Here is a 26,201-nt window from a genome sequence, read left to right as displayed (position 1 = left end):
AATAATAATTATTATTAATTAAACATGACCTACCAATTATTTGGTTGGTGCTGACATGGCAAAAATTTTGACGCAGGCTCTCCGCGACTAACCGTCGTTATCGGTCCAAGGAAAGTCTGTTATTCAATCAGAAAAATAGTTATTTTCTAAGAGTAATGTTAGCCTATGTTCGACTCATGATAATTATTATAAACTTTTCAATTTTTATGGTAATCATGTATAAATATTAAAATAGGCTAATAACATTTAAGAGAAAGTTGCATGAAAATTATATAATTATAATTTTATATTAAAATTTATTTTTATTAAATCAAACCAATCAGATGAATGTATATATGATAATTTGGAAGAAAAAAAAAGTGATAATTTGAAAATAGAAATTCACGGCAACTATCATGAAATTCACCTCATGATAGCAGAACTCTTGGGGTGAGATAGATTTTGAGAAGTGGATGTGGACGCAACATATTGGTATTTTAAGTAATTTTCCCCAAAAGGGAGGATATTTTGAGGATATTTTGGTCCTCATATCTATCTTCCTACGTATATATTAGGATACATATCTAAACACACAAACAAGTGTTACAAATTTTCTCTGATCCATCGTCCGACCCCTTCACGGACGAACCTCCTCGGTGCTCACTTTCATCATACATATATTTACATATATTTCAACATATATATATTATGTATATCATATTTACATTACGTTCGATTTGATCAATTTGATCTTTGTCTTCTCTCACCTCCGGCTCCGATTCATCCCGAGGAGGAGGCTTCTTACACATATCATCCAGGTCTCTCTCTCTATGTGTTTATATATATACAAACACATGTGATTCTACGTGTGTGTGTGTATATATATGTGAATGCATGCATCCATACAAACTGAATTTAGCTCTTTCCTTCAGATTCTCTTGGTGTTTATATGATGCTACATTAGCCTCATTTCCAATTACAGATTTGCATGCACTTGGAAACACGTGCAATCTATATATATGTGTGTATATATATATATACACACACACGCACACATATTGTTGGAAGTTCTAGGGATCGGCAAATTATAGATTTGCATGCACATCAAAACACGTACCATTTTTATATATATTCCACACACACATACATATTGTTGGCGGTTTATTGATAATCTGGATAATTGGGGCGGTTCGTATTAAATGTTGTTATCAATTTTTAATTTTTAGTAGGATATACGAGTAGTTATTGTTTTAGTTTTTTTTATTTTTTATTTTTCCCTTTCTGAAGTTGTGACTTGATTTGAAGATTTTGTTTGAGTATTTTCTTATTAAAGACATATCTAGAATTATAATTTAATTAGCTTTCTGGTGTATGGTTACTTTAATTTTGTCTCCTTATAGTTGCATTGCGTTTCCTATCACTTGAAATCGAGCCAATTTGTCCCATTTGTATAACGGTCTTGTATTAATGAAAATGTTTCGATTTTTATACATTGAATAATGATTTCTATGAGGATGGGATACTCCAGTTGTCTCTGGATGAAATTTAAGGATATTAAGAGAAGAAGATAAGCAAGAATGGTTAAATTTGGGCATAAGAACAAAAAATAAATAAAAATAACTTTAGAAATCTGATTGTATGGGCATGTGTGGAGGTCTCATTTTCTCGTTAAGATATACACACATACACATATGTATTGAAGTAGAGAATGCTGACATGAAATGCTGTTTGTGCAGATTTGTCGTCGTCAAGATGGCATCAAAAGCTGGAGCCACGGGATGGTTGAGAGGAAGAGTGAAAGCCGTTCCTTCAGGTGATAGTTTGGTAATAATGGGGAGCACCAAGGCTGAGATCCCCCCTGAGAAGACTATTACTTTGTCATCCCTAATTGCCCCAAGATTGGTAAACTCTATTTTATTTATATATTTATTTCATTTTGTTTTAATCCTCACCAGGCTTACATAATTTGTTTTGCTGTCAAAACTTGGCACTATTAATTTGTTTGATGATATTTTTTGTTTTAATTTTCATAGGCTTTATTAATTCCATGCTTGGAAGTCTAGTTAAATTTGTAGCATGTTTTGGAAGTAGTTTTTTTGGTGCAATATAGAACTTGTTTGAAAAAAAAAAAAAAAATTTAAACTTGTCAATGCGAGAATTGACTTCTGGAGAATTGACTTCTGGATAATGTACGAGTTTCAGTTGTATTAAGACCCTTTTGTTCCTTGATCCATTCTGGGGGATTAATAATTTTTAGCTAGGTAGTTTTTGGGAAGCGTAGAATTCAAATCCCTACTGTTTACTATGAAATTGAATCCGTAGGAAATATTCCGTAGTTAATAGCCTGTTTTGTTGCAGTGTAGGTAGTAATTGGGAAGCGTTTGAGAGGCTCTGAAAGGACTTTCAACCTTTAAGCCTCCTTCCTCTCTAGGGAAATATCGAGTTCCTTTCAATTAAAGTTCGCGAGATTAGCTTTTGGAGATGACTTGTTGCGAAGTGATATGGACAAATTTTAAACGATGATTTTTATCCGATTTTGTTAAATGACATTCCATGATTCCATCCACCAGTGACCCTTGAATTGGATCCTATTATTCAGATTGCTGTTCGTCGTGCCCATTTATTATTCTTTTGCATCCTTCTCAGTTCCCTTTTGCTTACCCTCACCAAATAGTCATATAGGGCTACTCAGGTTTTAGTTATCTATGGACCAATATAACTAGAATTCTAAAAAAGCAAGTTATTACTCGTGTATAAATACATAATGTGGTATGTGCTTAATTTCCCTTTCGAGGAGGAACTGTGAATTTATGTAAAATGTTGAGTTTGGTAAGGAACATGGTTGGATCAATCCTTCTGTAGCTATCTGATTTACTTTTCCTGCTCTGCGATTGCACTGCTGTTTGTGACTGATTGGTGGTTGAACACCTCCGATGTTCCTCTTCAGTTCTTGCCTTTAGTGTTCTCTGCTGTGCCTCTCTGGCTAGCATCCAGATTTGCTCCACTGGTCAAATTCTGGGATTTCAAATAGAAATGTGATAAATAAGACCGTCCGTTCTCTTATACTGAGACACATTTGTTTCAGCTTATCTGTTGATTGACTTGCTTGTGCAAATATTTTGGCAGTTCCCTAATTTGATGTTCTATTGTAATTTTGGAATAGTTAATGAAACTCACTATTATATTCATGAGCAATTTAGGTAATTATTGAGAACAAAGGGTAATATTTTCAATTAAAATTGTTCTAGTGGTTAAAGGACTTTTAAAATTTCATTCTCCAAACATTATTTTATTTTATCTTATTTAAATTCATTCAAAAGAAGTCCTTGCGACTGAGATCTTTTTAATAAAGGACTTTTGGTGTTAGGAAGCTTACCTTAGTGTCTTTATTATCCGATTATTAGTGAGTGAATGAATTGGTATATTGTTTGAAAATAGTTATCAATTCTGTATAAAGAAAATTCTTTTTCATATTCTGTCATAATTGTTCATGTGAATCGTAAGCAAGTATAAGCATTTTGGCTTTTGCTCAAAGCTCCAAGAATTGTAATAAATTTTGAATGAATTAATTAAATTTCAATGTGCAAGTTCTGTATTACAATTTGTGGCTGATACCGTCATGATCTAATCTTTGTGTGGGTGTCTTCCACATTTCCTTTTGCAGGCTCGTAGAGGTGGTGTTGATGAGGCATTTGCATGGGACAGCAGAGAATATTTGCGGAAGCTTTGCATAGGAAAGGTGCTTATTACTAAAATGCTGCTGTTGTCATTGCAATTTTTCATTCTTTTTTTTTGACTTTTTATTTTTATTTTTAAAATGAGAGTAATTATTATTATCATACTCAATTTTTTTTTTTAACAGGAGGTCACTTTCAGAGTAGATTATGCTGTTCCATCCATAGGTCGAGAATTTGGCTCAGTTTTCCTTGGTGATAAGAATGTCGCGTTGATGGTTGTTTCTGAAGGCTGGGCAAAGGTTATGTCTCTTTTGTTTCTAAGCATACATTCTTAATTTTGGATTTGGTTTTTTATGTGTGGTAGTTGATGAATCTGGTGGTTGCAGGTTAAGATACCGGGTCAACAAAAAGGGCAAGTTAGTCCTTTCTTAACTGAACTATTACGTATTGAAGAACAAGCCAAGCAACAAGGTCTCGGACGTTGGAGCAGGGTTAGTCAGTTCTTTTTAACATTTTTTTTTCTTCTAAGCTTCTATGTTACAGCAGTGATATATCATCTTGCAGTATATAAGATCTGTTCTTTTATCTGTTCTATTACATTACACTAATTACCGTTTCTGAAAGAAGACCGCTGGATTGAAAGCCTTAACAAAGGCTGCTGCTACCACACAGACTAAAGCATTTCTGCTGTTCCTTCTATGATCTTTTAAATTACTGCATTCATTGATTGATATCATGGATTTAGGAATTAGTGATGTCTCAATGATTGGCCTGTATAAGTTGGGTCGAGGTGATGACTTTTTTTTATTAGTAAAACTACTAGTACACTGCACTAGACATTTTCATTGCAAGTGCATAAGAAACCACATCCTATGAAAGAAAAGGTAAGAGGAAGTTCGTATAGAAAGACACATAGATTCAATATTTATTGCCTTTTACCTACTTAAACCCTTGAAAATTGCTACATCTTGCATTCTTTACTGGTAAACAAAAGCCAAAGTACAGAAAACATCAGTATTGAATGTCCAGAAAACAGATTATTTTTCACTCTCATTTGTAGAAGCATTTTTGGAGATCATGAGCCAAATAGAATTTTTTTCCTTATTGTTTATCATGAATTGAAGTTTTCTTAACTATCTTCTTCTTTTTCGTTTGTGTTTCCTGGTTGGCCGAGTTATCTTTGTCCTGGTTGCTGCTCCTGACTATTTTATTTTATTTTATTTTATTTTGCTCTATTAACTTTTATTGGCTATATATGAAATCAATGTCCAAAGTTAATAGTGATAGGGAAATCTAGGTATTAGTTGTTACGGTTGAAGAAGAAGAAGCCCCTTCTTACTAATTATAATGAAGGGATATGACATTTTGCATGTAAGCACCCTTGCAGTTGTTGGAGAGTTGGGGTTTAAACCTTGATTTTTTTAAAGATTTTTATTATAAGAAACGCGAGTGCATGGAAAGGAAAAGAAGAAGATTTGGTAAGAAGGAATGGATTGTTGAAGATAGTATGACTTTTCTTGTCCTTCCCTTCCCAATTGTGCTAATTAAAACTCCTCCACCAGTGAAATTAAAGAGTAACATGTGCTTTTAGAAAAATGGTATTACAATTCTCAAAAATATTATATGGCAGAGGAGTTCTACAATGTAGGGGATATAAAAAATGTATTTTTCTTCAATAAAATGTGCAACAAGTCTTCTTTTAATGTTTCCCTTCTTCTCTTTCATTTCGAAGGGGTTCCACCCACAAAGAGGGGAGGTGAGGGGGTGGAATTGTTCCACGCAGCAAACAAATAGAGAACCGTCTTACTCTATGTTATATTATCTACATATGACTACTAATGGCACATGAATTTTTTCCTTGGAGGAAATTCTGTTAATGTGCTTCACGGTTACCGCCACTATTCATTTTAATTTGGTCCCTTTATGCATTATTGTCATTTATTCACTTTGTGGCTTAATGTGTCATGCATAAAGCTCAAAATTACTTGTTTTTATGAAGTAAAACAACAGAACATTTGTTTATTGGAATACAACCATTGGCACGAACTGAAAAACAACAGCTAATATTTTTGCTTTTTGCAGGCACCAGGGGCTTCAGAGTCATCCATCAGGAACTTACCACCCTCTGCAATAGGTGCTCCTAGTAAGTTAGATGCAATGGGCCTGTTAGCAACAAATAAAGGTAAGCCCATGGAAGCTATCGTGGAGCAGGTTCGTGATGGAAGCACTCTTCGTGTCTACTTGCTTCCAGAGTTTCAGTTTGTCCAAGTGTTTGTTGCCGGAATCCAGGTAAAGAATACAAGCATAGTCTGTATTCCCTTACCAGAAGTGTAGATAGGTTTATTACTAATGTATTGTTAGTCCTATATTCTATTGCTGGCTTGGCTCCGAGTTTTTCGTTGTTCTTTTATATTTGAATCAGGCGCCATCAATGGGAAGAAGGGCTGCAGCTGAAGTTGCTATTCAAAGTGAAGTAACCCCTGGTGAACAAAATAAAGAAGCTTCTGCTCAATCTCGGGTTCCCTTAACATCAGCGCAGAAACTTGCTGCCTCATCGGTTTCCTCATTTGATGTTGCCCCAGATTTTTGTGGAAGGGAAGCCAAACATTTTACAGAGATACGTGTATTGAATAGAGATGTGAGTGAATCTATTGCTAAGCCCTTGCAATGGGATTGTACTGTGTTTAGATGATCTCAGTTCAATCCACCTTACAGGTCCGTATTGTCCTGGAGGGAGTTGACAAATTTAGCAACTTGATTGGTTCTGTCTATTATTCTGATGATGGATCAGCAAAGGACCTGGCATTGGAGCTAGTTGAAAATGTAAGTAACAAATTTTGTAGTGCGGTTGTTGAAAATGGAACATTTCTAGAATTAAACTAATTTTTAGTGTGAGGAAAAAGTGTCATGTGTCGGCATATTTCATTAACAAAAGTTCTGTCATGGTCTATATGTGGTGTCACTTCAGTGGAAGTTTCAGATCAACATTTGAAGCTGTGATTGTAGATTGAAAATTGAGTCAAATGATCGCATTGACAAAGATTCCGAATTGATGGTTAAATAATTAGAAGGCAAGAAATTTTCTTTCTAGAAGAAGACAACCACCCTCTTCTGGCTGACTGATCCTGTTAATTATATAACTGGAGGCAGGCGTGGATCTGTTGTGTGCCTTTCCCCCACTGAATTTTTTTTTTTTACCATTATTATACCCTAATATTTTTAGAATTTTGATATATATATATATATAATTATACTATTGCCCCCCTTGAAATTAGTAAAAATTTTCACATTGCCCCCCTTCACTTATGTTTCTGGATCTGTCCCTGACTGGAGGTAACATGACATATTAGAGATGAATAATCAAAAGGTGTACTTAAAACAGCACAATGGGACCAGTCTCTCTTTTAGTAGAGTAGTAGACTCAGCTATGAATATGAACAAAGAAAGGAATTAAGGGAGTTTTGGTTCACAGCTAACCCCGAGAAGTTTATTAATGCTGGCACCTTCTTGTTTGTCGAGCCCTGAGTTTGTGGTCCTCCCTCAGTGGAGTGAGTCTAGTTAGCAAACTGGTAGGATGCAGAGATTGGTTTATTAATAGATTCTCAAGTAATTTTAATTGGATGAATCAATCAATTCAAGTACAACACCCGTAGCATTCAAAGGTTATGAGGAACAATTGGATTATGGACTTAAAATATAAAATTATAGGACATGATGATAATGCTTGAATTACATCACTTGACAGGAGATATATTCAACAGAACATCATATGCTAATGCTTGAATTATATACCTTGACAGAAAAAAAAATTCAACGGAATATTTTTCAACTTCTGATGAGCGGAACATATCTTATCTTCATTACTAGTGTTTGGATTTGAGGTTCATATAACTTAATTAGATACTGAAAATTACTTGGTATACTATAATCTTAATCACTTGGGGTGGGCTACGTTAATCCTTCTTTCTGACGTTTATCTAGCGCTATATTCATCGTAAATTGGTTCTAGTCGTGTCTTTTCTCATAGCCCACTCATCGTTTTTCTTTGCCTTCCTAGTCTTTTTGGCACCTTTACTGCAAAATAAATATTTTTTTTCCTCACTTAAGAATTTCAATGTCGTCAGACAGTGTTGGCAGACCTTATGAAGGGCTGACCAGTTGATTTTCTTTCAGTCAAGCCCTGGAGCGGAGAAGGCTCTCTCCTTATATTCCTACCTACAGAACTTTCAATTATCGACACATTCTGAAGATTTTCTATTTTGAATATTCTATGATGCTTTTATTTGATTAGTTGCTAGAAGCTGCAGGAAGCTTTGAAATGAAAATTAGATTTGATATGCTTGGTCGACCTGTGCTAAGATATGACCTTTTGGGGTGTATCTCTCATAACTGAGCCTCCTTATTGAATGGAACAGCTAGGACAAGAATATTTTCTTAGCATTATTCTTTATTCTATTTAATATTTCGATTTTGATTACTCTGTTTTCTCTGTGTCGTTTCAATTGTGTCCTCTAAATTTCTGATATTTCCAAGGTCTTACTGTGAGGAATGTCTGGATATCTTATCGATGTTGAATGGTCCCATTACATTTTATATAGCATTTCAAGGTAGAAATTTGTCATCTTGAATGACGGTAAAAATTGTAAAGTTAAGACAATCCACAATGTGGTGCATTGGCCATCATCCTTGGCTACACCATGGAGCTGCTTTCTATTGTTTCAAGTTCAAAATACTTGTGCATTTGTGCAATGATTTCTTTCTTTCATCATTTTGCCTTCATCTTGATACTTCAATGCTTTCTTCTCCTCTCTATGTCTAATATCTCCAAATTTTCACATGACATTTACCTCCCGTTTTTTTTTTTTTTGACATTTACCTCCCATTTTTTTTTTTTTTTTTCTTTCTTTCTTTCTTTTTCTTTTTGTTTCCCCCCTATGTAGGGTTTAGGTAAATATGTTGAGTGGAGTGCAAGCTTGATGGAAGATGACGCCAAGCGGCAGTTGAAGTCTGCAGAACTTCAAGCGAAGAAGGCCAGGTTGAGGATTTGGACTAACTATGTACCTCCGACTTCAAATTCAAAAGCAATTCATGACCAGAATTTCACTGGAAAGGTTAGTTATTGGTCCAAGTCATGCTTATGTGAATCCTTATCTTGTTTTTTTTCTTCTTCTTTTGAATGTCTAGTGTGCTGTCATCTAAATTTTGTTTTTCTCCAGGTGGTTGAGGTTGTTAGTGGGGATTGCATCATCATAGCTGATGATTCTTTCCCGTTAGGCAGTCCATTAGCAGAGCGACGAGTGAATCTCTCAAGTATCAGGTGTCCCAAAATGGGAAATCCTCGTAGGGAGGGAAAATCTGCTCCCTACGCTCGTGAAGCGAAGGAATTTTTACGAACACGGCTAATCGGCCATCAAGTATGGATGCTTTTATATGCATCTTTCTCTTTTTCTTTGTATTACATAAATGTAGGTTTGATGTGATTATACTTTTTTTATTTTTTTTCAGGTGAACGTTTCAATGGAATATTCCAAGAAGGTCCCAATGGCAGATGGACCTGCTGCTGCCTCTGGCACAAAAGATACAAGGGTAATGGATTTTGGATCAGTCTTCTTGGTATCTCCTGTCAAGGCTGAAGGCGACAATGCCTCCTCACCTGCTCTGCCTACTGCAGGCAGTCAGCAGGCTGGGGTAAATGTTGCTGAGCTGGTGGTTTCCCGTGGCTTTGGCACAGTCGTTAGACATAGAGATTTTGAGGAGAGATCAAACTATTATGATGCCCTTCTTGCAGCTGAATCACGTGCTACTGCTGGGAAGAAGGGGATCCATTCTGCCAAGGATCCTCCAGTAATGCATGTCACAGACCTGACAACGGTTAGGAACCTAACTATTACGACTAATGTTTTCCTACTATAATGACCTGTTTATAAGATTCACCATTGGAATGTCTTTTCAGGCTTCAGCCAAGAAAGCCAAAGATTTCTTGCCATTTATACAACGAAGTAGAAGGATGCCAGCCGTTGTGGAATATGTCCTCAGTGGCCATCGGTTTAAACTATTTATTCCTAAGGAAACATGCAGCATTGCTTTTTCATTTTCTGGTGTTAGATGCCCTGGTCGTGATGAGCCTTTTTCCAATGAAGCAATTGCATTAATGAGACGGAAAATAATGCAAAGGGATGTTGAGGTACTGTTATCTATCTTTCAACTGGCACTCAGTTATCGGATTTACTTTCATTCTATATTGTTATTGACAATACGAAGAGAACAAAGAGATTTCTGGAGAAAACTTCTGTCCCTTTCCCTTCGGGAGACTTTCTTTATATAATAATATTTACTATACAAGGAATGCTTACCACAATCATATCCCAAGATTTGGTATCCACAAATAATATTCCTAACTACAAGCAATCTGTAAATCATCTAAATTGGAATGAAATCCCTAATTATAAGTTATCTTATAACTCATCAAATCATCTAATTTTGGTATGTAGATCACCTCCTTTGATACCCCCTCCTCAAATTGATGTTGGTGAATCCACAAGCATCAATTTGTCAACTAAGAACTGGTGACGAGTCTTAGTTAAGGCTTTAGTGAAAATATCTGCAGTTTGGAAATTTGTTGACACATGAGGCAAAGTAATGAGATGATTAACATAGGCTTCCCGAATGTAGTGACAATCGACCTCTATGTGTTTAGTCCGTTCATGAAATACTGGATTTTCTGTAATCCGGATGGCACTTGTGTTATCAGCATGTAGAGAAGTAGGATTTAATTGAGGGAAACCTAATTGAGATAGAAGACGACGAAGCCAAACGATTTCAGAACAGGCAGAAGACATGGCTCGATATTCTGCCTCAGTAGAAGATTTTGAAACTCGTTCTTGTTTCTTGCATTTCCATGACACAAGGGAGCCATTGAGATACATGCACCACCCCGTTGTAGATCGACGAGAATCAGGACAACCTGCCCAGTCAGCATCACTATAAGCTGTAAGTTGGAGAGATGAACCAACTTTATAAATAACCCACGCTCTGGAGTGCTGAGTAAATAGCGAATGATCCGTTTGACAGCTGCAAGATGAAGATGTCGAGGTTGGTGCATAAACTGACTCATCAAATTAACTGCATAAGAAATATCTGGTCTTGTGATTGTCAAATAAACCAAGCTGCCAACTAGTTGCCTATATATCGTAGGATCAGAGAGTAGTTGGCCTTCATCTTTTTTATACTTGACATTAATTTCAAGTGGAGTAGCTACTGGAGTTGAGTTCTCGAGTCCAGCCAAAGCAATAAGATCTTTGGCATATTTGTGCTGATTAATAAAAATTCCGTTACCTGACTGATGCACTTCAAGGCCTAGGAAATACGTGAGGTTTCCAAGATCCTTCATGTGGAAAGAAGAGTGTAAAGAAGCCTGTAGTTGTTAAATGCCTATTGTATCTGTACCAGTGATGATGATGTCGTCCACATATACAAGGAGAATGGTGATACCAGTTTCACGACGACGAAGAAACATAGAAGGATCAGTGGTACTCTGATTAAAGCCAAATTGACGAATAGTGTTACCAAACTTTTCAAACCAGGCTCGTGGCGCTTGTTTCAGGCCATAAAGAGAGCGTTGTAGATGACACACATCTGATGCAGAATTGCTTGTGACACCAGGGGGAAGTCTCATATAGATTTCTTCGTTCAGATCACCATGTAAGAAGGCGTTTTTTACATCCATTTGAAAAAGAGGCCAAGATTGAGAAGCTGCAATAGCAAGCACTGTACGAACAGTTGTCATTTTTGCCACAGGAGCAAAAGTCTCTTCATAATTAATCCCATACTCTTGCCAATTCCCGAGAGCAACCAAACGAGCTTTATATTGATTGAAGGAGCCATCAGATCTAAGTTTAACAGAGAAAATCCATTTGCAACCAATTGGTTTGTGACCAAGAGGACAAGGAACAATATCCCAAGTATGATTACTCTCTAAAGCTTCCAATTCTTCCTTCATAGCTTGTTTTTAACATAAATGTTGTACGGCCTGTGAATATGAGTTGGGAATAGATTTTGATGACAGAGTAGTCATAAGAATTAGGCGATCAGGAGGTTTGATTTGGCGAGTGGATCTTCGAAGAGGAGGCGGTTGTGGACTTGGATCAGGAGATGGAGAGGAGTCACGGTTAGGACCTTCTTCTGCACCAATTGTTGTTTTACCTCGTCGCTTATAAACCAGCCCAGGTTTAAACCTTGTGAAAACAGAAGGATTATTACTACTAAAGTCATGAAGATAAGAAAAGGAGGACGGAGGACGGAGGACGGAGGAGAAGGGACATGAGTATTTTGAAAGAAATACTGTTTTTCAACAAAGACAACATTACGAGAGGCACGAATGCGACAGACAGAAGGATCATAACACAAAAAACCTTTTTGATGAGATGCATACCCAAGAAATGCACAACGAGCAGATTGTGCAGATAATTTGTTTCGATCTTGTGCAGGTAGATGGACATAACAAACACAACCAAAAACACGCAATTGGTTATAATTAGGATTAGCTTGATGCAAGCGAAAATATGGAGATTGATGTTGAAGCTTTGGAGAAGGCAATCTATTGATAAGATGCGCAGCTGTGGAAAGTGCTTCCACCCAAAAATGGGATGCATCAAGAAGTAGGGTCCAAGTAACATCCAAAAGATGCCTATTTTTCCTCTCAGCTACTCCATTTTGTTGAGGAGTAGATGGACAAGTTCGCTGGGAAATGATTCCTTCATGTTGAAGATAATTTTGAAATTCATTTTTCATATATTCACCTCCAGAATCGGAACGAAGAATTTTGATGGATGTGGAAAATTGATTTTTAGGTAAGCCAAAAAACGCTTAAAGGCATCAAAAACTCCAGATTTAGAATGCAAAAAATAAATCCATGTGTGTCGACTATAATCGTCGATGAAGGAAACAAAATATTTGTGACGAGAATGAGAGGGAAATGGAGCATCCCCCCAAACATCAGTATGAATCAAATCGAAGCATTTTGTAGTAATGTCACCATGAATTGGAAAAGGAAGAGTCTTACTTTTACCCAATTTACAACTACTACAATCAAATGAGACATCATTGAAAGAAACAGGGTCTTTATTAGAAAACAAACCAGATTTCAACAAGAACGACAATCTTTTGGCATTAGGATGCCCCAATCGTTTATGCCACATCTGATATGACGTACTAGAAGAAGGACAAAATAACGAAAATAAAGATTTATTCCTGGGATAGCTAAACAAGCTTAGAGGAAACAGCCTTCCACATTTAGGTCCCTTCCCGATCACTTTCCCCGACTCCTGATCCTGCACATTACATCCAGATGTAGAAAATGAAACTTTACAGTTATTATCAACCAATTGACCGACAGATATAAGATTAGAGGTCAAACGTGGTGTATGATAAACATTATGTAATGGCAAAGAATGAGGGATATCACCAACTGACTTAATGGGAAGATGTTCCCCGTTAGCAGTATGAATTTTCACATTTCCCACATATGGTTTCACATTAGTGAGATGTGTTGAGGAAGAGGTCATGTGATTGGAAGCACCAGAATCAACATACCAAATAGATGAGGAGAAGGGTTTACCTGTGAGACCAAGAGCAGAAAATGCAGAGTGAATCATTTGTTGCACTACCTCTGGAGTTATGGAACTAGAAGCAGTAAAAGCTTGAGAATGCTGCATGGTCGTAGCAGCAGAGGGAGAACCCACTGCGGTGGTAGCATTGAAAGCCTGGGATGATCGATTTTGAGGTCGCTTACGGCAATCAACAATCAAATGTCCAGACTTCTTACAGTAGTTGCAGAATTTTTTCTTACACTGATTGGCTATATGCCCATATTCCTTACAGCTATAACATTGTATTTTGGACAAATCCCTTCCTTTAGCCTGAGCTGCATAAGCTACATCCAGTGGATTAGTGCAAACACCCTTTTGTTCAATTGTAGCTTGAGTCAAACAACGTTGTTCTTCTCGGAGAAGTTCACCAAAGCACATATCCAATGATGGAGAAGGATCTCTAGCCATCAGATTTGAGTGAATAGATTCAAAATCACGTCTCAATTTCATAAGAAACTGATCTCTTTGAGTAATTTCATGCACTTTTTGAAGAGATGGTAGCCCCTCACTTGGGACAAGATTTCTGACTTTTCTGACATTCTAAAAAAAAAAACTTCAAAAGAGACTCAAACGAAAGAGAAAAGATGAATGAGAACCTGAGATGATGCTAACAGCAATTCTTGACTGCAACTCTAACCAAGATTGTTGCTGCAACTCCTTAGAAACAAGACACCATAGTTTTTAACAAAAAACTGTGATGTATCTTATAAAAAAAAAACTCAGAACGTCTCTTGTATCAAGCTGGGCTCTGATACCATGACAATACGAAGAGAACAAAGAGATTTCTGGAGAAAACTTCTGTCCCTTTCCCTTCGGGAGACTTTCTTTATATAATAATATTACTATACAAGGAATGCTTACCACAATCATATCCCAAGATTTGGTATCCACAAATAATATTCCTAACTACAAGCAATCTGTAAATCATCTAAATTGGAATGAAATCCCTAATTATAAGTTATCTTACAACTCATCAAATCATCTAATTTTGGTATGTAGATCACCTCCTCTGATAGTTATAATTTTATTGTTTTGTTCTCAGATTGAAGTGGAAACTGTTGATAGAACTGGAACATTCTTGGGATCTTTATGGGAGTCAAAGACCAATATGGCAGTGCCACTACTGGAAGCTGGCCTGGCGAAGCTTCAAACTACCTTCAACATTGACAGAGTCCCAGATGCTCACCTTCTTGTGCAGGCTGAGCAATCTGCCAAAAAGCAGAAACTGAAAGTGAGAAGCAGAACGTTATTGTAATACAACTGTTCTTCATCTGCCTTTGGTGCTGATAAATATTTTTTTGCAGATATGGGAGAACTTTGTCGAAGGGGAGGAAGTTTCTAGTGCTTCAACTTCTGAAAGAAAACAGAAGTACCAGAAGGAAGAGATGAAGGTGTTTTATAATATGATTCTGCTATGTATTTCTCCTCATGATATGTAATGAATAAATTATGATTTGTCTCAATGATTTATGCTTTCAGGTAATGGTTACTGAAGTCTTAGAAGGCGGAAAATTTTATGTCCAGATAGTTGAAGATCAAAACGTGGCATCTATTCAGCAGCAGCTTGCTGCTTTGAACATTCAAGAAGCTCCTGTCATTGGTGCCTTCAATCCTAAGAAGGGTGATGTCGTCCTTGCTCAGTTTACTGCAGATAATTCCTGGAACCGAGCAATGGTAAGCCTGATAACTGACATCTCTGTGCAATTTTCAATTGGGAACATATTTAATCGAACCTTCAATCTTCTTCTGTTCCATGCAAAGTAAAATTCTAGTACTGCTTTTCATTTTAGTTAACATATAATTCCTAACTGAATAGTAGGCTTCTCTGGGCGGTAGGGGCGGAGCCAGAAATACTCAGTTGGGGGGCCAAAGTAGCATAAATATAATTAAAATTATAACAGTAATGATAATGTTATGATATATTTGTTTTTTGTTTTTTTAAAAACATAGATCTTAATATAGATTATTACGAGCATGCCTATAATGAGGACACTTTTTCTGGGTTGCATGCTTGGAACTGTTAGATTGAGAGGCTTACTTTTATAGCTTGTAGTGCACAAGCTTATCTTGTTCTTAATATAACCTTACTAATGAGGACCTTATAACCTAAAAAATTAGATTAAAAGAATTTAAATAAATAAAATGAGAAATTAATATGAAAAGGCAAACAACAACAGGAGAGAGAGAAGAACACACTGTCAATTAAGTGCTGAACATCCCTTTTTTATCTCTTGAATACATATAAAGAATAGGTAATATATATATATATATATATATATATTTGAATGTAGCATTGATATGTTTTAGTTATGACTACCACTATAACGGAATTACTTTTTCCTTCAGTAGATTTGACCAAAAAGAAAAAAAAAGAAAGAAAATTGAGAGGGGGCATGGTCCCCTCCAGCTCTGCCGCATCTTTTGAAATTGCCTAAGTGCGTGCAATACTAGGATGTCATATTGAACTGCAAGGAGGATAGCGGCATTTTCTGTCTTCATAAGGGAATATATACCATAAAAAACCTTAGAAGATCCTTCTTTCAAGTCCTCGTCTTCTACTACGCCAGTTGGGAAAACAACACTTAAGACCGTTCTGCTATCCTTTATAAACCTTGACTTTATTTCCAGAACCTCTTCTACCAACCCCTAGTGATTCCTCTGTTCATTCTGGATCCCCACGCTTTTACAATGCCGAAGTTTGAATGCTACTGGATGGATGACCTAAATGGTGGACTACCTGAAATCAATGGAAAATGTGAATTTCATCGCATGGCAAGAGTGTATACAGGGACTCTAGGACCAAACTTATTGCTTATCGAAAGATCCTGAGAGCAGGAGCACTTAGATAGTGAATAAATCTATACGTATATGTATACATATTTATAACATTATTATAATTAATTGGGACTATATTGTAGTTCCATTTAATAGGTAAGACTGAAATAAGGAATTTGGAAACATTAATTGTTTTTTTCCCTATTTACTATACACTGATGTAATAAAGTAAGACATTAATGACAAGAATATGGACCATATCTTGAATATAAGTAAAAGATAGGGCTGCCAAGCACGAAAATACTGTCCAAGTTTGAGAGCTGTTACTTTGTGTTAGATACTTAGATTTGCATTATCTTCCCCTACTAGGTAATGAGCGTGTATATATATATATATATATATAGCATTAGAGAATGATGATAACATGGTGGTTAGACGGGTTTATAGCTATACCGAGGTAAGGATTCAATTCTTGCAATATTCCCAAGACTACTATACTTCATGGAAAAGAGGTGTCACCATTGGTGGGATCACTTGATCACACGTGCATTTTCACAAATAGATCACCGTATCCTATATTTTTTTTTGTAACAGGAAGAGTGAATTTCCAGAAAATATATATATATATATATAGGAAGAGTGCCGAGAGTATGCACTCATATTGTTCGGTCAATTTGCTCTTAAATAAATGGTCAACCTTTGTCATGGTGGCTTTGGGTCTTAATTCCCAAGCCCCATTTCAAGGCTTCAAGACTGGTAGGGGAAAGAAAAAAACAGTCCGCTCTTAAATAGGAATTCACCATCTGAGAGCACAAATGTCTCCTTTGGTTAGAGGTTAGTGAGGCTGTTTATATCTCATTTATTCTGACTATTTCTAGTATTTTTAGTTTGTAATTAATGATGATTCTTGAGGTTTTGAACTTAATTTATGTATATTCATTAGAAACCAAAGATCCTTTTTTTTTTTTGTGACCTTTTACTGACATAATATAACGATCTATCCTGTTTGCTTTTTCATTCAATTACATTGTTTCTCCTCTGTATCTTAATCCTTTCTTATTTAACATGTGAAGATCGTTAATGCGTCTCAAGGAGCTGTTAAATCTCCAAATGACAAATTTGAAGTATTCTACATTGACTATGGAAATCAAGAAGTGGTTCTTTATGGTCAATTACGACCACTTGATCCCTCTGTGTCCTCTGCACCTGGCCATGCTCAGCTTTGCAGCCTTGCGCATGTAAAGATCCCAGGCTTGGAGGAGGATTATGGGCAAGAAGCAGCTGTGCGTCTGAGTGAGCACACGCTAAATAGTCCGAAAGAATTCAATGCTGTGATTGAGGGAAGGGATACTTCATTGGGAGGAAAGGTGAAAGGGCAGGGAACTGGGACGATTCTCGTGGTTACTTTATTTGACGCAGAAGCTGATTCAAGTGTGAATGCCACTATGCTGAAGGTTTGAATCACACCCTCTCTTTTGTTTTCTTAGCGTCTCAAATTTGAGCTAGAAAGAATAGCAAGACAAGAAACAGCTTTTATGCATAATGCTTGTGTTAGACCATCTCTTAGACCGTCTCAAATTTGCTCTAAATTACGAACGCTTCTGGAGCAGAGTAGTCTAACAAAGGGAGTTTGACATATGCTCGTGTATGATGCTTCCTCATTGTTTTTATGCATAGTGCTTGTGTTAGCTCATTTTGCTTGCCAATTTATTATCTTGCTACTCTTTCATCTTCTGAGGATGACCTATATTAAATTCCCGCGCCAAGGTTCTTCTTTCTAGTCATTGTACATCCTAAGCTTCTATGGTATCAGCTGTTAAAGTATTATGTCCTTCAAAAGGTTTCGTTCTGCTTTTTTCTCTTCCCACAATCTCTAAAGAATGTGTGTGACATGTAGTGGTAGTGTCATATTCTTCTATTTTTAGAATTTTCAGTGAGGTAGAGATAACAAATTGATAGTTTTGTTTTAATTCTTTCGGTTTTTTTGGCATTCATATGCCTTAGTTAACATGCATATTACACGGCACTGGCGTCATTTTAAACTTGTACTTTGTTGCTTTTAAGTGAATACATTGGTCTCAGAAGTGGTGAAATCTGCAGGAAGGGCTTGCTAGGTTGGAGAAGAGGAGGAGATGGGAGTCCAAGGAAAGACGACAAGCTCTAGACGAGTTGGAAACTTACCAGGCAGAAGCACGAAAGAAGAGGATCGGAATGTGGGAGTACGGAGATGTCCAGTCAGATGACGAGGACACAGCTCCACATGTTAGAAGAAATGCCGGGAAACGATGAATCAGGTTAAACTCCGGCTGCCTGAGTTCATTTAGATGAAAACAATGCCGGCGGCCTAAGAAGTAAGAGTCAAGTTATAGGCGCGGGGATTTGCTGCTAGTGAAATATAATGAAAACAATTTGGAGGATAAATTTGCCTTAAATTAGTTTTCTTTTGTTTTATAACAATTAATTTTTTTATTATTATTTTTTTTTTCTCCAACATTGCTAATGGGAGGTGAGGGGACAACTTCTAATTTATTTATTTATTTATTTGTACAACTCTTAATAAGGCAAGCTCTGCCATGTCTACTTTGTGGGTAGTAGACATTTTTTCCTCATTTAGAAACAGAGCCATAAGGCTTTTACGTCATTTTCAGCTCTACATTTATGTTGAATTATTCCTTCTGCATTAAATATTTATCAGGGCAGCATCCCTCTATTTCATTTGAAAACGATGGCTGTCCCTAGGGACAAGGTTTCATGCTACAAGTTAAAACACAACTTTTCAACATACTTAATTTTGAAGTTCAAAAGTCGAACAATTTTTACTAATTTATGTGGGTAATGACTGAGAACAATTTTTACTAATTTATGTGGGTAATGACTGAGGTCGACATAACGTAGGATTTTCCTATCATTACTCTACAAGAATTTAGTAATTAAAGAGATTCACACTTTTCTTAAACAACCACGTTAAGAAACACCTCACTTATTAAAATTTAGTTTGCGATCTAAACTTAACTTCTAATTTTCATTATCTGTGATATTTGCCTAGAATATGTTACATCGCGATCAACACCACGACTTCGAACCATGGGGACAAAATATTTGGCAAATGCCAAAAATTCCTTCAACTTTTTTCAAATAACACCAAATAAGTCTCTCCTATACATGTTGTAAAAACATGCAAATTTATATTGGGGACAAAAAATATAACATGGAATGGTCCATTTTTGGTACTCAAATATGGGGAAAAAAATGAATCAAATTATTTCACCAAAATTTTAACTTACTTTTTGACAAATTTTTATTTCAAAATAATTTAGGTTATTAGCAAATCTTTTACAATTCAGAGTTCTGTTTCGGATTCCAAAAAGGCTTATTTGTAAATGCAAGATAATTCAAAGTCCACAAGGGCTATTTGTAAATACGAGAAAATTCAATGGGATCAGGTGCATTTTGCCCTAAAAAGTTAGCAATATCAAACGCACCCAAAATACAAAACAAAAAAAATGCACCAAAAAATATATATAATTTTTTTAAAAGCCAATATATCATTGACCGACTTTGAATTCCTTGATAAAATATTTTCTCATAACTATATTTTACATAGAGTAGAGTAAGGCTGCAAATGAATCGAGTTATTCAACTCGTTAAAAGTTTAATTCGGATTCGTTCGTAAAGTAAACGGACCGAGTTTGAACACACTTTTTAGGCTCGTTTAGAAAAATATTAATTTGTTAAGGGAGGTTTCTTCACTAATTTTCTTCACAAATTATTTTATTTTTTTATTTTGGTTTGAAGGCGAGCTCGAGCCGAGCCCATACTTGCCAAAATATTGACGCGCTGAGGCTGAGTTCATTTGCAACCTAGAGTAGAGTTAAATGAAACCTGTAACTTCTTTTTCTTTTTTCCAGTAAATTACCTTACAAAAGTCAAATTTATCTATAATTATTTATAAATTGTAAGAGAGATCAATAGCTCTAACAATAGGCAAATATCAAAAAATTGGAGAGTAGGGAGAGTAGTGTAATAATTAATGCTTCGTTCTTTTTTTTCCAACTGACGGAAACTGAATTGTAAGAAAAAGACAATTACCCACCATAAAAAAACAAATTTGAATTAACCAAAAAAAAAAAAAAAAAAAAGACATCAATAAAAAAAGCAGCAGCTTCAATAACAAGGACAAATTAAGTTCAAACACTAAAATATATTTCAAACTATCTACCAACAATTGTAAACATAAAAATGTTTTAATTTTCTCAGCCCATTCTAATCTTGATGCAGGGAAAGAACTGACAGTATCAGACCCTGATAGAAAATCTCATTTACAATCTCATACATTAAATTGTTTCGAAACAAACCTGGATATGGAGTAAAAAAAAATATGCGGGATTGGTAGTTCAGTTAAAATTTCCGGATGGAGAGAACAAACAACTAAAGATCAAAATCTACCAAAAGGTGAAACAACTATCCCCTTGCTACCTCCCTCTCTTTCTCCTCCGACCTAATTCTCGCGCCTCCTCCGACGAGGAGCAGCAGCAGTGTCCTCCTTCTCATTCTGCTCTTCCTTCTCTTCCTTCTCTTCACCGCTTCCTTGATTGTCGGAAGTTTCGGCTACTGGTGCAATATTTGCCTCACTGCTGGCTGCTACTGCCTGCTCATGTAAATACCGATGTATTCTTAGACAAAGTGCAGTTGTGCTTTCGCGAGTTCTAAAAGAAGGAAAAATAAGGTGTAGTTTGTGGAAGGTATGAAATGAAACTTACCGGCTTCTTCCCACCGAAAATGATCTTCAACAAAATTGAGAGCACAACCACGACAACGGAGGCGATGATGCCGATGGTAAGGTTTGGTTGTTTCTCTGCCTTCTCAATGACATCCTGCAATACAAGACTCAGATATAAGGCATTTACAATAAAGCACCAACAAACTGAGGAATAAGGACACAAAATAGTCTCTTTTATGACCCACCAGAATTTTAGGCTTGTAAGCACTCAAGAAAGGAACATCTGCAATCTTGTAGAGGACGTCAAAGACCACCTTCTGCAACAATGAACCCAAAAGCATCGGTTATTGAACAATAATCATAGAACCACCTCAGCAGAATCAAAAGCAGACCAAATAAATTACCTGGTAGCCTTGGAGACCATCTGCAACACTGGCAGCTTCATCCTCAGCCTTTTGTTTCTCCTTCTCGACTTGGAATTTCGGTTTCCATGAGGTCTCCCTGTAGGATTCGGCAACTTCCGCATCACTAGCTATCAAAATGTTGTCAAACAATATGCCATCCTGCATCGTCCAGATCTCAATGCCAATGGCAGCAATGGGCTCAAAATCAGGTTTGTCAATATCAAAGTAATCAGGGTTTGGAATTTCCTGAGGCTTCCAAATACCCTTGTAATTAGGGTTGTCAATAAGTGGGGCATGCCATTTTCCCTTGTAGGCGGGATTCCTCTTCATTGGCCTCTTCCACTCGCCACAACCAGGGGCAGCCTCACACTTTGGGTTGTCAATCTTTGGTGCCTCCCATTCACCATCCTCCTCATCATCCCAATCTTCCGGTTTTGTTGCTTCAGGATCATCAACCTCTTCAGGCTCATCATCTAACCACCCCTCGGGTTTTACAGCTTCATCATCTTCAATTTCCATGGGTGCATCCTCATCCCAGTCTTCTGGCTTCACAGCCTCTGGATCTGGAATTTTTTCTCTCTCATCCCAGTCCTCGGGCTTCTTATCATCGGGGTCAGGAATTGTCTTGGCAGGAATGAGTGCTGGCTCAAAGTCTTCGGCAGAGAGGAAGTTACCCTTCTTCTTTTCTTCCCCATCAATCAGGATTTGCACCTCATTATCAGGTTTCAAAATAGCAGTATAAACGTGTGTTAGTTTATCAGATGGCACTGATGGTGGGTACTTGAGATGGTGTTCAACGTACTCCCCACTCTTTGGGTTCTTATGCTTTAGAATAAAGTGCACCTTGTTTGTGGCCCCACATTTATCAGGTCCAAACATAATAGAGTAGGGGGCCTCGTTGTCAAACTCCTTGGATGACCACCCAGCTTCCTGGGGTCGGAGGTATTTCAGATATGCACCACCACATTCAAGTCCATTTTGAAGACGAGTTTCAAATTGAAGGACAATAGTTCCATCTTTGAGAATCACAGGCTCATCGAGTTCCTTCACGATTGCATACTTCCTCGCCTTCTCGCTCACGAGAAGCCCATAATCATCATGTCCGTCGCTCTTTGCATGTTTCCATTCACCTATGATCACAGAAAAAGCAAATGATGTAATATAACCAAAGAAATGACTGGTCATGTAATAAATTGTCAAAAAGGTGAAAGTTAAAATGAAGTTAAATAACTCATAAACCACATATCAAGAATTAGAATAATTTGGAGGGCCAAAAAATGGTAAGATATGGGATAGAATCAACATAACCAAGGGCTCTGAAATTAAAACTACAACATCAATGCTAATATAAATATTATAGGGCAACATTTGAAGACAGGATTCATAAACCATTATTTACTGCTAAAAGGAAGATTCAAATTGATCCTCATACTTCTACGCATGGGACAGATAAGAAATTTTGCTTTGTGAAAGACAATAATTCTTGGACTTTGAAACATGCTTAAATCAAGTAGGGACTCAAATAAGACATTTAACCAACATACACAAGGATCCAAGAGAAAATTATGCATGACAATGACATGGTTCTCAAATTTGTTTCATTTTTGGATAAACCAGCAGAAAAGTTTCATTTCAGCAACAAAACCATACCAATTATCAATTGGTTTGGTACATTAACAATGCTAGGTAATTCCACTTAATTGTTAACATAGCCATAAAAGAGTATTATTCACCTAGTAGAGATTTTAGCCAAAGTGCTTTATATACTGCATTGTCAAATACTTTAGCCTTCCATAGGTAGCACTTATTTGACAGCTCTACACAAAATTGTGATAATTATAAGTTATAGCAGCTCAAACACGACTAATGTACATAAAGATCCAAGAGAGAATTGTGCATGTCCATTCCATAGTTATCAAACCCAGCCAATTATTGCAGTATATTTTAGATTATCCAAGAGTGTTTTGGCTGTATAAATAATATTCATCCGAGTATTGGGGAGCCACAAGCTAATTGGACCATTTTTCTTTTTCTTTTTCTTTTTCATGTAAATTTATCGCTCTCGGGGAATTTTGTTAATATAGGCTAGATAAAGGAGATCCTTAACTTCTCCCATTGTTGTCTTCCTTGACAATAATTTATTTATTAACTAAATTTTTCAACTTGTTTTGGTAAGTACGACACACACAGAAACACCTACTATTGCCCCAATGGTGGCTTACACCCTCGATCTTACACATGGGATTAGACAACACTTGAGCTGAGGCTCAACTCAAAATTTAGTAACAAATGAAGAATCCATCTTGGCATTTCTTTTTCTTTGTTGAGACACTAATATTCTCTTTTGTATATTCTGAAACATTATTTGACTAATCAATATTCATTACTAAACTGTTTTTCATTTGGCAAACCGATATTAAGCATTGAACTAAATTTTGGCATTATTCAAGAAAATCAGAAACAGTGATCGTTCTAAAATACCAGCTCAGTCTGTTCCAACAAAAAACCAAAATGCTGACTGAAAAAAGTTTGACAATTATATGTATACTTGAGTAGCAAGTAAACAATATTAATCTATCAATCCGACTAATGCAGGAAAAAAATAATGCAGCAAAAACGAAAAATACATTACATTTAAAAGAAGTAAAAACTACAATGGGTTCTGCATCTATTTTGAAAGAGTTGATGAGGTATGGGAAATGAAATTTTCATCCATTTTATACAACCAAAATTAATTCCCTTAGTTCCACCTAACCTATCTCCAAAACCAATGTGATACAAATACATCACAAAAATTAAAAAACACCGTTTTTTCCTTGGATAATCTTTGCCAAAAGAATATTGGAAATGCTGCTGATAGTAAAAAGGTGAGTAAAGCCACAGCATTCAAACCACTATCGAAATCCATCCAATTAAATCACAACTAGATACACTAACAAAAGGTGAAAAAGTATATTTGGCAAACTCAGGAGCTGCCCCACAATGCCTTTTTCTAGCTCAAAATTCAACAGAAGAAAGGTTCTTGTTTAGCAAGCAGAAGTTGCCCAACTGATCTTAATGTTTCAATGCAGCTGCAAGTCATCAAACTAACAACCTAACACTCACACAATCATTTCCATGTAAAAATCAAAAAACTGCATCGTGCTATTTTTCTTAATAACAGGATCGTTTCCAAAAAGATTGGACCCCATATATCACTTTTTGTACTCACATCTAAAGGCAGGATTGCACTAAATTTGGTTGAAATTAGTAAAACACACACTTCAATTCAATCAATAAAACAACAAATCCAATCATTTTAAACATCAATGAATTCACGTATACAAAGAGAACAATTCTTAGTTTAATTACTAGTATGAAAAAGATCCAAGTATAACAAATACAATACATATATATATATATATACCTTTATAATCGTCCTTCTGAGATACGATCCAACGCCCATCGAACGGTTCATCAAATGACTCAGCAAAGATCTACAAGGTTAAAAACAAAAAAAAAACAAATTTATAACGCCATAAATACATATGTGCTTGTCTATATATACGTATATACACATGTAACTGAGATCTCTCACCACATCGGAAGAAGCGTAGAGCTGGGACGCAAAGCAAGCGACCAATAGAAGCAGAACAAATTGCAGGTAAGCCCTGCTTCGTTTTCCTCCTTCCATCGGAACAATCTACCCTGCAATTTTCAAAATTACTACCAAATCTAAGACGTGGATTATCAAACCCTAACCCTAAATCCAATCGATCTGAATCTGATTGAAGAGAGACTCTCGATTTAGTACTCTTCGAGAGTCGTGAGTGTATAGATATATAGATCTAAAGAAGAGTGGCGTCGAGTTGTTCCAACCAATGATATCAAATGCCACGTGAAGTCTACCAATTAGAATCCGCCACGTTAGAAGTCCGGACAACCCCGCAGCAAATATTACGGTACACTGATGCGATTTATATCAAAATTGTTTCGATCGACTCGGGCTGCCCAAGTGGGTTGACCCGTAAGACTTTGACCGGATTAGATCTACTACAAAATTAATTTATTGCATTTTATCCTTTCTCTTTTTTTCGGAAGTTGATTACTGCATTTTTTCTGGTGAAGACCATTGAACAAATTTGACACTTTGTTTGGAACCAAATCTTTTGGGATTTAGATTTAGATTTAGGATTGGATAAAGAACTGGACTGGAACTAAAATAGAATTTCATTTATATATTTGGAATATATTGAAATTTTAATTAAATTGGAATGAAATAGAATGGAAGTAATGTTTAGTATCAATTTACCATGTTTGCCAGAAATTGCCACTTAAACCACAATTTTTATGGTAATTTTTTTTTTTTTTTTGCAACTCAAACCACATATTATGACAACACTTAAATCTCATTAATGAGATGTACTTCATCATTATCGCAGGACCAATAACAAATAGACACATCATTTTTTATTATATAAAATAAAAACTGTCAAAGAATAATAGTGATAAGTTATACATACCTAACCAATTTTTATTTGGTAATTAAAAATATCCTCTCACCATCTTTAATTTAGTAATTAAAAATGATATATTTATTTTTTATTAGTCCAAGTCTGAAAATATAGTACATTCTCATCTGGAGTATCCTCACCGAAGAGTACTAAGTATTATCCTACATATTAAGTGATTTATATTATCGGAACCCTTAATGTTACAACTTCTTTTAATTTTAAAATTTTGGCTTCTATTATAAATATAAGTATATACACAAAAATATATAAATTATAATACATATAATTACACGATATTTTGTTACCATGTGTTTTTAAAAAAGTGAAATCGAATATATTTAAGTCACGTTCTCTAATGGTTTTACCCATCTATGCGTTAATCTTAGGTTTTGAAGCCTTTCTCTGGCCAGTCAGTCAATCTATGGGTAATTGCTTCGCTCTTTCCTCGGGTCTTCTACCGAAACCACTTCAAAGATGGGCCTCTTATCCTTGTGTTTTTCATACTT

General features: G+C 36.1%; 2 protein-coding genes across 2 annotated transcripts; one reads left to right on the top strand and one right to left on the bottom strand.

Annotated features, from left to right (window-relative positions):
- Positions 1–594: 594 nt before the first annotated feature.
- On the top strand, positions 595–18,719 carry LOC132286550 (ribonuclease TUDOR 1-like). The gene is made up of 17 exons (XM_059788899.1): positions 595–797; positions 1,716–1,881; positions 3,644–3,718; positions 3,842–3,955; positions 4,043–4,147; positions 5,739–5,945; positions 6,079–6,294; positions 6,372–6,479; positions 8,597–8,767; positions 8,873–9,070; positions 9,162–9,527; positions 9,610–9,840; positions 14,346–14,534; positions 14,608–14,694; positions 14,783–14,977; positions 17,152–17,532; positions 18,179–18,719. Exons 2-17 carry the CDS (start codon positions 1,732–1,734, stop codon positions 18,365–18,367), a joined length of 2,982 nt encoding a protein of 993 aa, XP_059644882.1. The 5' UTR covers positions 595–797; positions 1,716–1,731; the 3' UTR covers positions 18,368–18,719.
- Positions 18,720–20,259: 1,540 nt separating this feature from the next.
- LOC132287040 (calnexin homolog) lies at positions 20,260–25,006 on the bottom strand. Its single transcript, XM_059789502.1, has 6 exons — positions 24,780–25,006; positions 24,609–24,678; positions 21,203–22,332; positions 21,044–21,115; positions 20,839–20,952; positions 20,260–20,726 (listed from the first exon to the last, which is right to left on the bottom strand). Exons 1-6 carry the CDS (start codon positions 24,873–24,875, stop codon positions 20,577–20,579), a joined length of 1,632 nt encoding a protein of 543 aa, XP_059645485.1. The 5' UTR covers positions 24,876–25,006; the 3' UTR covers positions 20,260–20,576.
- Positions 25,007–26,201: the final 1,195 nt, after the last annotated feature.

Source organism: Cornus florida, unplaced genomic scaffold (genome assembly GCF_030987335.1).
Source record: "Cornus florida cultivar Cherokee Brave unplaced genomic scaffold, ASM3098733v1 CherokeeBrave_3.0.0_Hap2_Chr11, whole genome shotgun sequence".
In the NCBI taxonomy this organism is placed as follows: Eukaryota; Viridiplantae; Streptophyta; class Magnoliopsida; order Cornales; family Cornaceae; genus Cornus; species Cornus florida.
The sequence above is the reverse complement of the archived record's forward strand: the minus strand, read 5'-3'. Positions and strand labels throughout refer to the sequence as shown.